General features: G+C 36.1%; 1 protein-coding gene across 1 annotated transcript in view; it reads right to left on the reverse strand.

The window, feature by feature from the left end:
* LOC139122561 (rap guanine nucleotide exchange factor 6-like) overlaps nt 1–13,951 on the reverse strand; it is a 130,083-nt gene that overhangs the window by 21,464 nt on the left and 94,668 nt on the right. The window contains exons 6-15 of the mRNA XM_070688103.1: nt 13,671–13,724; nt 10,676–10,717; nt 5,474–5,713; nt 4,897–4,969; nt 4,286–4,422; nt 3,194–3,279; nt 2,509–2,731; nt 1,809–1,973; nt 915–1,022; nt 345–416 (exon numbers count right to left, since the gene is read on the reverse strand). Coding sequence (XP_070544204.1) covers nt 345–416; nt 915–1,022; nt 1,809–1,973; nt 2,509–2,731; nt 3,194–3,279; nt 4,286–4,422; nt 4,897–4,969; nt 5,474–5,713; nt 10,676–10,717; nt 13,671–13,724 — 1,200 coding nt within the window. The remainder of the gene's footprint in view (nt 1–344; nt 417–914; nt 1,023–1,808; nt 1,974–2,508; nt 2,732–3,193; nt 3,280–4,285; nt 4,423–4,896; nt 4,970–5,473; nt 5,714–10,675; nt 10,718–13,670; nt 13,725–13,951) is intronic.

Raw genomic sequence — 13,951 nt, forward strand, 5'->3', positions numbered from 1 at the left:
ATTTAAGGCAAGTGGGGAGAATGTTGAGAAACCAATTTCTGGTATAAGCTGCAGTCCTAAGTTAATTGACGAACACACTCAAAAGTCACATAAAATAATCTTGCTGGACTTGTATTAAAATTTATTTCCATGATTTCAAGTGATACATTGCCAAAACCTGCTGTTGCAATGATGTACACTGCAGCAAAAGCACTTGTTCAGGAGCAGAGGTGGCACTGCAAACCAGTGAGGATACATCACCAAACTCTGTGATTACATCATCAATAAATGTGGTGAAATCTTCACCAAAAAGTGGTGACATCACCAGCACATGCACAAGTATACAGTGTGACACAGCAACTTACCAATGTGAGGGTCCTCTGCTTTGCTTTGGCAGCACATGCTATGTGAAGTAACCTGAGTTGTCCTGTCATACTCTGTAAACCAAAACAAAGAAATTTTTTAGTTGAATGCAAAGCAAAAGGAGAAAAGATCATGCAGGCAGTAACACAGTCTCCCACTACTACTTCAATGAGAAAGTCAAACGTCTCATGTTGTTTTGCTTCTCTACTTTTGTACCAGTGATTATGACATATCTTGACCCTAGATATGACTATCAAATCACCAATACTTTTTTGTAAATTGGCATGTTTGGCTTGGCCACACGCAGAAACTGTATAATGTGTGTCTCATCATTTTATACCTTAGATTGGTTATGTACAACTAAGCATTTGGATGCAGCAAGTTACAGCAATATGCTGGTTTTTGTGACCACGTGCATTAAATCTCACAGGGTTTGCTTGGAGCAAGTTATAGCATGACCTGTTTGTGCTATACTGGGTTATAGTCTGGGGATTGGGACCAGGTTACATCATGTGCTGTCTTGCTGACTGACGGACATTTTGCAATGAAAATTACTTTTTCTTCAACCTCACCTGTTTGTCCAGCAGGTCTTCAAACTGTTCTAAAAACTCCACCATGGCTGGGTCGCTCTCAAAATCATTGTAATGATTGTTGACCCAGAGCAACACTACCCTCGTTACCTGAAAGCAGAATAGGGTTTTGTTAGAGCAGAATGTGCTGAGGGGAAAGATATGAAGGCTTTAAAACATTGATAACACTCTGATGGTCAGTTGCTTGTGTGGACAAAACTGTGTAACAAATGAAATTTTTATGTATTTATTTTGTTGTAAAAGCTGAAATTTTAAATTTCAGATTTTGAGAGATTTTAAGTAATTTGTTTTTTTCAGTACCAAAATTTACCCCAGTGACTTTTATTATTAATTATGGAAGAGAATGGTTTAATGTTTCTTGCTGGAAAGCTTGCAATGAGCAAAAATCTAAGATTTTTAGTTTTTGAGGCATGTATTAAACCTTTGGTTGAGATGACAGCTAAAGGAGAAAACAGTCTTGTAACTTCAACTCAATACTCCCTTGCTCATTATGTGTAACCACAGACAAAGTGCCTGTCATCATGGTATGAGGTATCTATTATCTATAATACTGTTTTGAGAAATTTCTACTAGCCATGATATTCTGCACTAAAAAGTACTACAGACATTTCAATAAATGTTCACATACTTATTCAACTTGGAATTTACCTAAGACAATTCTTCAATGCTGAAAAGCGGAATATTACCGAAGCCAGCAATTATTTCTCTGATGGAACCTTTGAACCAGAGTACAGATATTGAAGGACAAACTTCTCATTAAACTGTTATTATCAGCCAGTACAGAAGACCACCATGAGCAGTCCACAGCATAATTAAACAATATCGCACAGACAAGAAAAGTTATTTATGAATGTCTAAATACACTGTTTGTCTTACCCTATCTCTAACACTAGAATTTCTGAACCACTTCAGCAAGTTTGACGTGAGTTCTGTGGAGTTTCTCAGGAATGTTCTACATGTCATGATGAAATCTTCGACGTACGTTGGGTCAACTGTGGAGTGGTCTTCTACTAAATGTTGCATAAGTCTCACTGGAGTGCCCTGTGAAAATCAGAAACTGAATCTAATAAGCAACTTCAAATCACTTCAAAGTTTTCAAATCTGTACCGTGCATTCGCAGTTGCGTACATGTCTGAACCAAGATGCAAATTTGAGCAAAAATGAGTTGGAATGGTGCAGCACCACTCTTCTACAAACAGACAGACAGACAGATAGACAAACAGATACACAAACAAACAAACATAAAATAGAAAGAAAGAAAAACCAGTGATAGAGTAACTTGCAAGAGATGTTGATATCACAATTTAATTTTGGATATGTTGATCTCGCTTTCTACTTCTTAATAATTTCTTTACAGACACAATGGCATCATATCCCAGCTTATGCTTAGGCTGAACATGAAGGAAAAAACTATAACCCCGCTGTTTTTTATTTCTCACTTTTGGATTGAACCATGTTAAAACAGACACACACAGACAAGACATGTTGCTGTTACTTTGTAGACAAGTGCAGAAAATTTCAAAATTCTTTACAAAATTTAATATCTCCTCTCTGGAGAAAGTTCGGCATCACACACCTTTATCACAACGTGTCCTTTTCGATTGCCACCATCCAGCACCCGGTGCTCTGTTATCAAGACGACCTCTCCTTCCTCCTTAATTTTCCGCGTGTTCTCCTCGCCTTGGTGGAGGATCTTGTAGTAGTCGCTCTGTGCGATGCAGACAAATTGGCAGTCGTCCACCTTCGTCTTCATGGTCCCCCGGTGGGTTTGCTTGGTCAGGCTTGGAGCACACCCAAAACTGTACATGTTCAAGTTTTAGAAAGCTTCAGTGTTTCAGAAAAGGCACATGTACCATGAAACTCCAGCACATGGTTTTTTCTGATGCATTTTGAAAAAATGTCCACAGGCTTGGTATGTTCTTACTTATGTTTACAACAATCAAAATGGTCTCTCGATCTCTTTGTTTTTGAAAATAGGACACAACACTGCATGCAAGGACAAAACTGCAATAAAAAAATGCTATCTTCTGATACCTCTGGTTGAGGACTTGATGTCTTCATTTGCAGCAACAGTCTGTTTTGTTAAGGGGTAATATATTTCCCACACTGACAAAATAGGGAACAAAAGACCCGACTTCAACAATTGAAGTTTTATGACAGAAAAACAGACAAAGCAATCAAATGGTTGATAAATCTTATCAGCGACAACGTGAGCTGAAGCAAGGTTACACATAGGAAAGGCTGCACGCTTTCACACTTACCTGTCACCCAAGTGTAAATGTTCAATTGTGCTGTCTGGTCTGACAACCTCCACGTGTCCGTTCAGAATGACCGACCACGAGTCAAGCTGTTGTGATTGCACAAAAGAAACACACAAATATATAATATGACGTCTTCCATACCCGCTTTCTCATTAACATGTCCAATTCATGACGTTCAAACAAAATACCAATGAGGTTAGACCAGGAAGCGTTGATCATGTAAGTTATCAGTGGAAATAGCAAAATACATCAGGTTTCATCTTAATGATACATCTCTGAGCTGAAGGTAACTTAAAAATGTAAAAAGATTTTAATCACACCAATCAAAACTCCTAGGTATGTGTAGTTTGACATGGAAACTCAAAGGTATGTTACGCAGCCTTAAGCAGTCCTAAAAATGTCTCCTCAAGATAATCACACTTTCCCTTATAAATCAAAGTCCCTTTCTCTTAGCGAGTCCTGTATAAGATATTAGCACATGGAAAATGTTCAGAGATTCATAACTTTTGTAACCCCACTTCCCTGCAATAATCAGTCTATTACTATATAAACCCGATTAGTAAAGTTGGGAATGTATAAAACATGGTGGTATAAGGTTCAACATCTTCACCCCTAATTCCCAATCAACAGGTCCACAATAACCATTGATGAGAACAGGTTTGGGCAAAACTATGATGATGACGGGGTTAAACTAAGAGTTACTCAAAGAGTTAAGGAAATTTGTTCATAAGCACACAATAAACCCAAATAAATCATAGAGAGTAGAGAAATAATAAATGCATGTACTAGTGTTTCTCCTAAAGTGCTTCAAAATAACGTCATAAACAGTCAGGCATGCAACTAATATTCCTGCGTTGAATTTAATTTGTTAACAATAAAAAAACCAAACTGATTTGAGCAGTTTTGCCTATGTGGAGCTTATCAAGACATTTTGCATTTATACATGTCTTTCTGTTTGTTTCATCTGTGACAGTTGAAAGAAAATACTTGATAAACCAATATTATTTGATGATATGTAAGTAATCTGGTCATAGACAGAATAGAGAGAAAATTAACTAATATCATATCAGAGATTGGTGCAATTTGACGTACCTCCTCGTTGTCTTTCATGACCACTGTACCAGCCTTTTCGACAACAGCAAAGACCATGACGGCGCACAGCGCCCTCCTGACTGCCAGCGTCATGTTGGCAAATGCCGGTAAATGGCGAATAAAATCAAGCAGAATTTCTACAAGAGACAGAGACAGACAGAAGTGAGAAAAACACAAAAAATACAAAGTAATCAATTGTGACACTGTACAAAGATTGCAGACAGTATATTAAAATGATTGTACATGTTACAAGTCAGAGTAACTTCAAAGCAGATGGGTTCAAAATGGTTCTGTTCCTAACTAAAAAGGACGTGCAGTGTCCTACACACTCAGTACACCTAAGAGATTACATGTTGCCAGTTCAAACAAACCAATCTGTACAAAGGTGTGTGGAAAAACATGGATTTTGGTGCATGTTTGTGCAAATGAGTTTGTTTGTAGTGTGGTCCATTTGAATTCTGGGTTTAGCCTATTGAAGTAGTCTGGTTTAGATAGAGATGAGCTGAGATGACAGAGTTGATGTGTATGGGGAGGAGAGTTTGGAAGAGGAGGGTGGGGAGAAAGGAGGGAGGGACGGAGGGTGAATTAATTCTTTTAAAATATAAACTTACCAATGTCATCTTCTGTACGATCTACTGGATCCTTTTCTAAACAGTCTCTAACGATATCGCGGACAGAAAGGGACTGAAATTACAACAGCAAAAGCATATCATTAGTATGTAACATATGTAAGTTAAAAAGTTTATGAGATTCAAAATGTATGAAACTTAAAGGCATGGTTCAGGTGTCAGATTGTCTTGCCAGGAAATTTACTTACTAGCTTACAATTTCAATGGAAAACAAAAGGCTATGACACCTTCATAATCCTCTTACAGACTAGAACAAACTTGATCCCTGGGATCGATTCCCCTACCTTTAACACTTGGAGATGTGCTAAACACAACCAGTTTGAACTCCAAAAGACAATAGAAAACTTTGGCGTCTACTTTTGAGTTGTGCAAAATACCTTCTTCAAAATACCTTCTTCAGACAGATGCGTTTATGAATCAACAATAGCCAATAATATTGCATCATACATACACAAATTATAAGATTACTACATTTGTGCACCACTGACTGTGATTGGCACAGTGAACGATGGCACTGACAAATCAACATGACTGACCAATACCAGCTCTTCTTACATACCTCTGATGACTCTTGATCCTGGTCTTCCTCATCGGAGTCCACTGTGCTCTCTACAAGTCCTGTCAAGTCTACATCTATACTATCTATTGGTTGGAATAGGTCAGAATAACTGCTGGAATCACTACTGGGACGAGAGCTTTTATCACTAATACTGGCTGCACTCGGCACGCGTATGTGCAATCCATGTTCTTGTTCAGCTCTCTTGATAAGGCTCTGGACGTTTTGAAGTTCCAAAGGAACCTGGTGGATCAACAGATGCAAATGTTACGTCCCGCAAGTCTGTTATTTGAACAATAAACATATTTTAACAATAGATATTAACATAATAATATGATGAAGAACTGATATAAAATTAATGGGATGCATGAGTAATCAAGGTGATTACGTTGTGTAATGCTGTGCAGTACAAGGATATAATTCTGAAGAGCACTGGGTCCATGATAAGCTGTGTAACCATTCAACAGTATCCTAGGGGTATGTTTCTAGTTACAGTAGTATTCAAAGCCCCCTAAGTCAAGCAGGTTGATAGACTAAGGAAGAATGGACCCAGTTTTCTCCATGTACATCTATGAGGATGTATTGATGTACTAGTATCTTGTGATCTATGCTGACATGTATGGAAGTGTGCTGGTGTTGAATCAGGCTGTTACTGTAAGGCATAATGTGCTGGGTGTTTTTTCTGACTTGTTGTCCATGCTGCGCTGAAACCATGCTGCAGTCATGCAAATATTTCTACAATGACCCATAAAACATTATATCAGACATCTAATGAATCTTGATAAGCAGGGAAATCTACTTCATTGAGAAGTGCAGTTTTATGTTGAGATGGTGCTTAAGACTAAAAAGACGTTATTTTGTATCTCAAGTGCACAGTGTTGCATAAAGATGGCTTGTTACATAGTCAACCAGAGAGGGCGCTGTGATGCAGTAGTACATTGTATAACACTGTCACGGCCTTGTATTTCATGCAACATCCAACAAGATTCACTGCTGTGATGTGTCATGTTCTGTTATGTTACTGCATGTTCTGTATGAAACACCTCATTGTAGAGGCAGAGATGTATATTTCAAATCTGGATTAAGTTATCACACATACTCAAGAAAAAAGAGTTTCATATATCACAGTGATACTTTATATCATGTACTAATAACATATCTAATCATGGTGCAAGTCACTCATTATAGTATTTAATGATAGTGCTGACATCTGGAAGTGCTACTCAAGTTTTTAAGATGCTGATTTCTAAAATTCTGTGATGCAATTTGTTGATGAACTTTTCTCACTCAGGTGTAGTGTTATGTAAGATGACTGTGAAAAACATTCTCCTATGAAATGTGCAGTGTTCCAGTAGTACGTGTCTTGGAACTGGTGGTTTTAACCCTTTCACCCCCAGTTCCCTGTATACAGGTCCAACTTTACCATAGAAAACAATGGATTTGGGACAAACCATGGTGGTGAAAGGGTTAAACTTCTGTTCATGTTTCAGACGTGAAAACTTGATGATAAAGAATAAGAATCAGGAGTCATCGTGCAAATGCGGGTACTATGGAAACAAATTACCCACAATTTATCAAAATTTAGAAATTCAAAATGGCTGCTATCCCTGCACTGACTGTACCGGGAAAAATTGAATTTTGGATTTTCACAAAACAAGATGGTGAGAACTTTGTTCACTCTACAAACTTGAAATAAGGTCAATACAAGCATACCTGTGGAGTATTATAAATTATTAACTATTTGAGAGTCTGAATATTTGTCCTAGAGGAGAAATCAACCTTAATGGCAAGACTCTTCCAACCTAGATACAGTATATGTAACTTTATCAAGTATACACTGCTGACACTGAAACAGCTTAAGGTCTCAGGAAAGAGTTGTTTCTGGTCAACATGTGCATCACCTGAAAGCCTTTGTGTCAACTTTTTTTCCCATTTCTATGTGGTACGCAGAGTTCGACAATGAAGAAATGGAAAAGTTAAAGTCGCAAGATGCTATGCTTTTTTACTCAAATTACCTCGTTGCCAAAGATTGAAACGACAACTTAGAATTCAATACAACACATGAAAATTACTAGCTACATGTAACTGTATGTTTGGAAAGCAGACTGACTGACTGGAACAATATATTAAACTTGAAAATTAAAAAAATTTGAATTTGAGGAAGAAATGATCAGAAATAATACTTTTTTGGCCTAATAGTCAGAACTAGCACAATTTGTACAATCAACAAGCTGCACACAGTGCATGAGGTTCTTTTATACCACCTGCTATTTCAAGAAACTGATTACACATAAATTACAAAGTCAGAAACACACTGGTTTCTGCATGAACTCTGGATTTTTTTGAGCTACAAATTGTTTTCTTTAATAGAGCGTTGCAGTAACCTTGGAGACGGCGTGAATCAAATGTACCAGATTAAAACGGCATTGTCTGAGCTGAAAGTTTACATCATTTCATGTGTGCCTGCAGCCAGGGTACTGAAGAGACTAAGAATTTAGCCACCGCGGGAGGCAGACTTCATGCAGTACCCTGAGTCAATGGCTGAAATGTCAACTCAGCAACGCTGAGTGAATTACCTTGAGAAGAGACGTAATAAAGCAGGGATTTGTTTTTTAAACTCTGCACTTGAATACAGAATACAACAATACTATCACTGTCAGCACTATGTTTGATGGCTTTTTCAAACACCAGGGGGCAGTGATATCACACAGAGCGTCCATTATTTTGTTGAATATGCCCATAATTTGATAATTTTAGATCTTTAATTATCTAATTGGAGAGGTTTTGGATTGGAGAGGTTTTGGCAAGGCAGACTGCAATTTTTAGATACATGGATTCCTCAATAAATGACGCAGATAATTATGTTTTGGCATGATTTTCTTTCAGTTCTACATTTCAATTCCCAGAACTGAAAAGACAAACTTCTATAAATACATTTTTACTTCCCTTTTAAACAACTGTCACAATCAGTACATTTAAGTAAACAATCTCCACAGTGTATCATGTGAGGCTGTTGAAATTTCGACACACCTGAGTGATAAGAAAGTTGTTCATTTGTGAAGCGATTATACCAGAGTCAAACAGGTGTTTTGGACAGTAATGACCACAATGATGTCAAATTATAATTTTGTCAGGAAGTGAATGCCATACAAAACCAATCCATGAGATCACTCAAAGTTATTACTATTCTGTGTTTTCTTTGTACAATGTTCACCACCAAAATAAAACAACAGAAAAACAAACACAGGTGTCGAACTTAATGTTGACAAATGCATATATGAGATTGAATCTTGATATTTCAAAACTTGTTTTGGAATCACAATCCTGTAATAGACATTCACGTTTTCAGTTGATGGCTGTCCAATAAATTTTCTCGCCACTAAAATTTTTCACCATTTTTCAAATCTCACAATTTCAAACACCTGAGTTGACCTGTTCACCCCCATTACTTGTGAACAGCTCCACTATCACAATGATAACTATTCATTTGGGCCAAACCACGGTGGTGAAAGGGTTAAACAACAGCAAAGGTAAGAAAGAAAGAGAAAGACTACCAAAGTATTTTTTCATTTTAGAAAGATGGATAGAATAGAGAGTGCAATAAACTTTTACTTTTTACAAAAATGTGGATAGAGCATGGACAATATCATGCAGAAATTCAAACCGTGCACCTAGAAATGACTGTTTGTAACGCATATATAGGTAAGGAGGGAAAGATTATGAGAATCACACAAGATACTTACACAATATACATTTCATTCCACAGAACAATAGATGTGAGACAAAAGAACATTTTAATAACAAATATTATTAAAGTAGAAATGGTTCAGTATTTTTTCCTTGTGAAGGGTAAAACACAAACTTTGAAAGAGTCACGGTACTTGTCATTTGCCTGAAAGAACAGAATTGTTGCCTTTGATAACTTGTTGTATTGATGGAAAAAAATTTTTTTTTTTTTTTAATACAGCCAGTAGGTGGGGGTGAGTTGGGGTTTTTGCATGGATTTTGCGCCAGGTTTTTATCTCAGATGGAATTCTTTTGAACTGCTGAGAACTGTATATATATATATATATATATATATATATATATATATATATATATATATATATATATATATATATATATATATATATATATATATATATATATATATATATATATATATATATATATATATATATATATACACACATATGTATCATTGAAACCGTAGGACAGTATTTGTCAGATATCTGGCTTGTTTCTAATGAGATGTAATTTCAACAGACTAATGGACAAGTAACATGACTGCCTCAGGGATAGGAAAACTTTTACAGACTAGACAGAGGGGAATTCAACAATGTCAGAATTTATTGTGTATGAATTAAACAAGTAGAAAGAAAAGTAGTGTTGAGAAGCACATACATAAATACCTAGATGAAAAAGATAGGAAAACTGACAAAGAAGTTAAAATTGAAAGTACACCTGTAACAGTATAGCTATACTTAAAACCAGTATTCTAGAGATCAGATGCAGATTGCTTGCAGGGTTGGGTAAAAAATCTTATCTCATAATTTGAACGTATCGATATTTATGTTTGAAATATACAATCTCTGACATTGTACATATAGTGAGTTCTTTGGAGCTTTGTACACAGGTATTGTTCATTTCATTAAGTCAATAACTTGAATTAGTTTTTGTTTTTTCTTGTGTAATGGTTAAGTTGAAAATTTACATGTTGTTAATGATGTAATAGTATTATTTCTCAGAAGTTATAGGTACAAGGATGTAATTTTTAGATAGTATGGCTGTAAAACAAAAGGTACACATACCGGTAATTGATTTGTTGTATATTAATCTTTCAGACCATTGTGTGAATATGTGAGTGTCAAAAGTAATTTAATCTGGCAGACATAATAATCAAGATTAAGAGAATTCCAGGCACTGTGTTGTTATGAAATATCCCTGTTGTTAAGAGAATGTGTAGTTATACGGTTGCATACTTTATTGTGATGATTTACCGCTTTCTTAAAATATACTCCAATCTTGTACTATCAGTGCAGCCAACGTTACCTTAGCAAATGCAGGGGAATAATAAACCATGCTGGATTCTATGGGTGGAGCGTTTTCAAAAGCAAACGGGGTTCCATAAAAGGCTTATATGCAAAAATTTAAAGCTTCTAATTCAGTGAAGACACCGATGTTTGTGGAGGTTACAAAACTTACAAGTTTCAGCTTGTTTGCTCTCCTCCTGTAAGGTGACAGGATCTGTTGTGACAAAGCAGGGGGTGTTTTGATGAGAATTCCTTGTGGCCCAGGGTAAACATGAGTGAAGTTAGGCAAGATGGCTATGAGGATAGGGGGGTGGGGCCTAATGTGTTGAATAGTTAGGCAAAAAGTGCTGTATGTGTTCTACTGTGCCTGGAAGGTAACAACAGATCAAAAATACTGGGGTAGAGAGAGAATGGTTTGATGGAATAGCTTGCAAAAAATGCTGTTGTCAGGGGAGAATGTGGCAGATTCTAAAGTGATTGTTGGGCAATAAATTTTGAAATGGGATTTGTTTTGATATGTTGAGAAACACCACCTGAACTTTCACATTTGAATTGCAAGAACTATTCTAAATTATGAAAGCAAGAATTATTCCAAATTAGGATTTAGAAAACACCAGTTGACTGGTATGATATCTGGAAGGACACTTCTTTGAATAGACAGAAGTTTCATTTGGGCATAATTTTTTTATTACATGGATGAACAATTGATAATTGAAAATTTCATCTAGCTGTTCACAGAAAAGGGGAGAAAATATATGTTTCCATTAGTAAATATATAGTATTATTGATTTGAAGACAGTAAAATCCATAAAAAATCCTATGATCAATGATCAGTAACACTGTAGTCCATTTGTAATCGATAACAAAATGTAGAGTTGCTCAAGTAGTGATTTGTCTGTGCTGTGTGATACAATATTTGTCAAGGAATTATGTCCTATTTGTTGTTTATTTAGTTTATCTTTAACAAAACAGGGTAAAAAAAGAGAAGAATGGCAACTTCAGGAAAAAATGTTTCTATGGCAATTTTCATGTCCAAGATTGCTTAATCAAGACACACTGGAGAGGTCTTCAAAAGAGAACAGATATGATTTTCCTTCTGGTGATTTTTCGATGTTAATATCCTTGGTAAATAACCAGTCATTCATTTCTGTTGGAAGTCTTAAATACCCAACATAGAAAGAAGTAATTAAACAGAAAATATATTACTATCTTACAGTGATTAACTACGACAAGCAGAGAAGATGAATGAAGCCGTAATATATCAGATTTATGATCTGTGATGACATCAGTGTTGTGTCTTGTCTATCTATATGTTGCTACACTTGCTCTTGAATACAAAGATGTATTTCTCACTGTACAAAGAATATGAACAAATATAATATACAGTGTGAGAATGTTTGCTTAAGGTTGGGATGTGCACATGATTTGGGAACTGAGGTAGCACTTCCATAGGTTTAAAATTCATGAAATGACGGGGAACTCCTGTGGTATCGTCTCGCTTCCTATTCTCCATACTATAAACTCTAGTCAACAAAGTTGAATGGAAGTCCATGGTAGAAATGTGATGTGTATGCTTTGCTGAGATAACGCACGTTTGAAAATTTCAAATCTCTATCGATGCAACTGTATAAGACAAGCAAGACAAACTTCCACACGTTGTTATAATCCATGCACTGCTTTCTTAAAGATGCAACATTTTTGACAAGGTGCATCTATTTCTCTAACTCTAGAAGAGTTACTGTACTGAAGTAATTCACACTGACAAAATTTTTAGCTTTCCTTTTCAATTTGAAATTTGTTGACAAAAATTTGTCTCTGTGTGATTTGATCATGAATATGTCTTGTTTACAGTTCATTAAAATTGGGACTATAGGTGTATTGAGGTTTTCTGGAAATGTCACATTTAGTTTACGTCTATATCATATCCTGAAAACCGACACAGTCAAAACATCTTAAATTGCAAAACTGTGAAAAGGACACCTTTTAACGCACAACTTCTACCCCACTTGTGGTATAGTTTATAGAAAATGCAACTGATATGTTACACGGTATTGTGGATGAATGCTTTTGAGAAATTTCTCTTGAGACGGTCAAAGACTCTTCCTATCATAGGCTTTGTTCAGCCATGCAACATGTAAACTTATGTCCCCTGCTAGGGGGACAAACTACATGATATAGAAATGCATTGTGGGTAAAAAGTTGACTTCTCACCACAGCAACAGTTTGAGACAGTTTGAGACAGTGATCTGACAGATACTCTTAATACTATTGTAATTGCTCTCATGGAAAAAAGTTCTGTTTGTTCATGAAAGTAGCTAAACTCAATCATCATTTCGCCTTTTTAGACATTTCTGGCATTAACCCTTTGAGTGCAAAAGTCAATTTTGTCGCCTTTATAAAGTATACTCCAGTCAATTTTTTTCAGATTTTTTCCAAAATTTTGATAAAAAACTGTAGCCAACAAAACATGATATCTATTTGGTCCAAAATTATCAAAAAAATTACAGAAATATTCATAATAATTGCTAAAATGTTGCACTAAAATGTTGATTGCAAAAATTACAGCACTCAAAACTTGGGTTAAATTCCTGTATGACATAAAAACCTTACTTTTGCTCCTGTAATCTTATATTTTACCTGTAGGATGGTGTCTAAGACTTTTATGACTTACTTAGGTGGCACAATCGTATGTAAGGTACCGACAATTGGAGGAGACAGATTGTCCTCAATGGTAGGAAATATCAGATCCCTCTTGAGATTGAACATATCAATTCCTTTATTCCCACGACATTAGATCTATCAGAAGTATTGTACATGTTTGGTGAGGGTATATATGGTTTTGTTGTGTGTGTGTATGAATGAACACAGCATCCACTTCAAGTCATGGGTAGAAACAGATACTGTTCTCACCAATTTCACTGAACAAAAGACATGCCGGGTTTCACATTTTCTCTCTCATTGAGGGGGAGGGGAGTGAACTTGAAGATAACGATATGAAGCAGCGTGAATGGCTGAAGGTGAAGTTGGTATACACACATGCCACCACACCACAAAGATATTTAACATAACACTCAAAGACTACTCGACTTAAAAACAGATGACTTGCACATAGAACCCGGACAAATTCCACAATGACCATAAATTCGAATTTTGAAAGTTGCAGTTACCTTCTCGTCTCCGAGAGACTGGGTACGTTCCAGTCGGATGACAGGGCGTCTCTGCTAATGAATATTCATGAACCAAAAGTCAGCGCTACAACACTGATAATACAAACTGAGGTCACTCTGACTAACCTTAAGAAAAGCTATACATTGTTCTCATCTTGACAATATTTATGTCTGTTTTTTGACTTCTAACTTCCAATTTCTGAGATAAATGAAATGGACCCACATTTGTTTTTGTACGTACAAAGTTTCACAAATATTGGTGGCAAGAATATTACTGCTAA

This window comes from Ptychodera flava, chromosome 22 (assembly GCF_041260155.1).
Source record: "Ptychodera flava strain L36383 chromosome 22, AS_Pfla_20210202, whole genome shotgun sequence".
Classification (NCBI taxonomy): domain Eukaryota; kingdom Metazoa; phylum Hemichordata; class Enteropneusta; family Ptychoderidae; genus Ptychodera; species Ptychodera flava.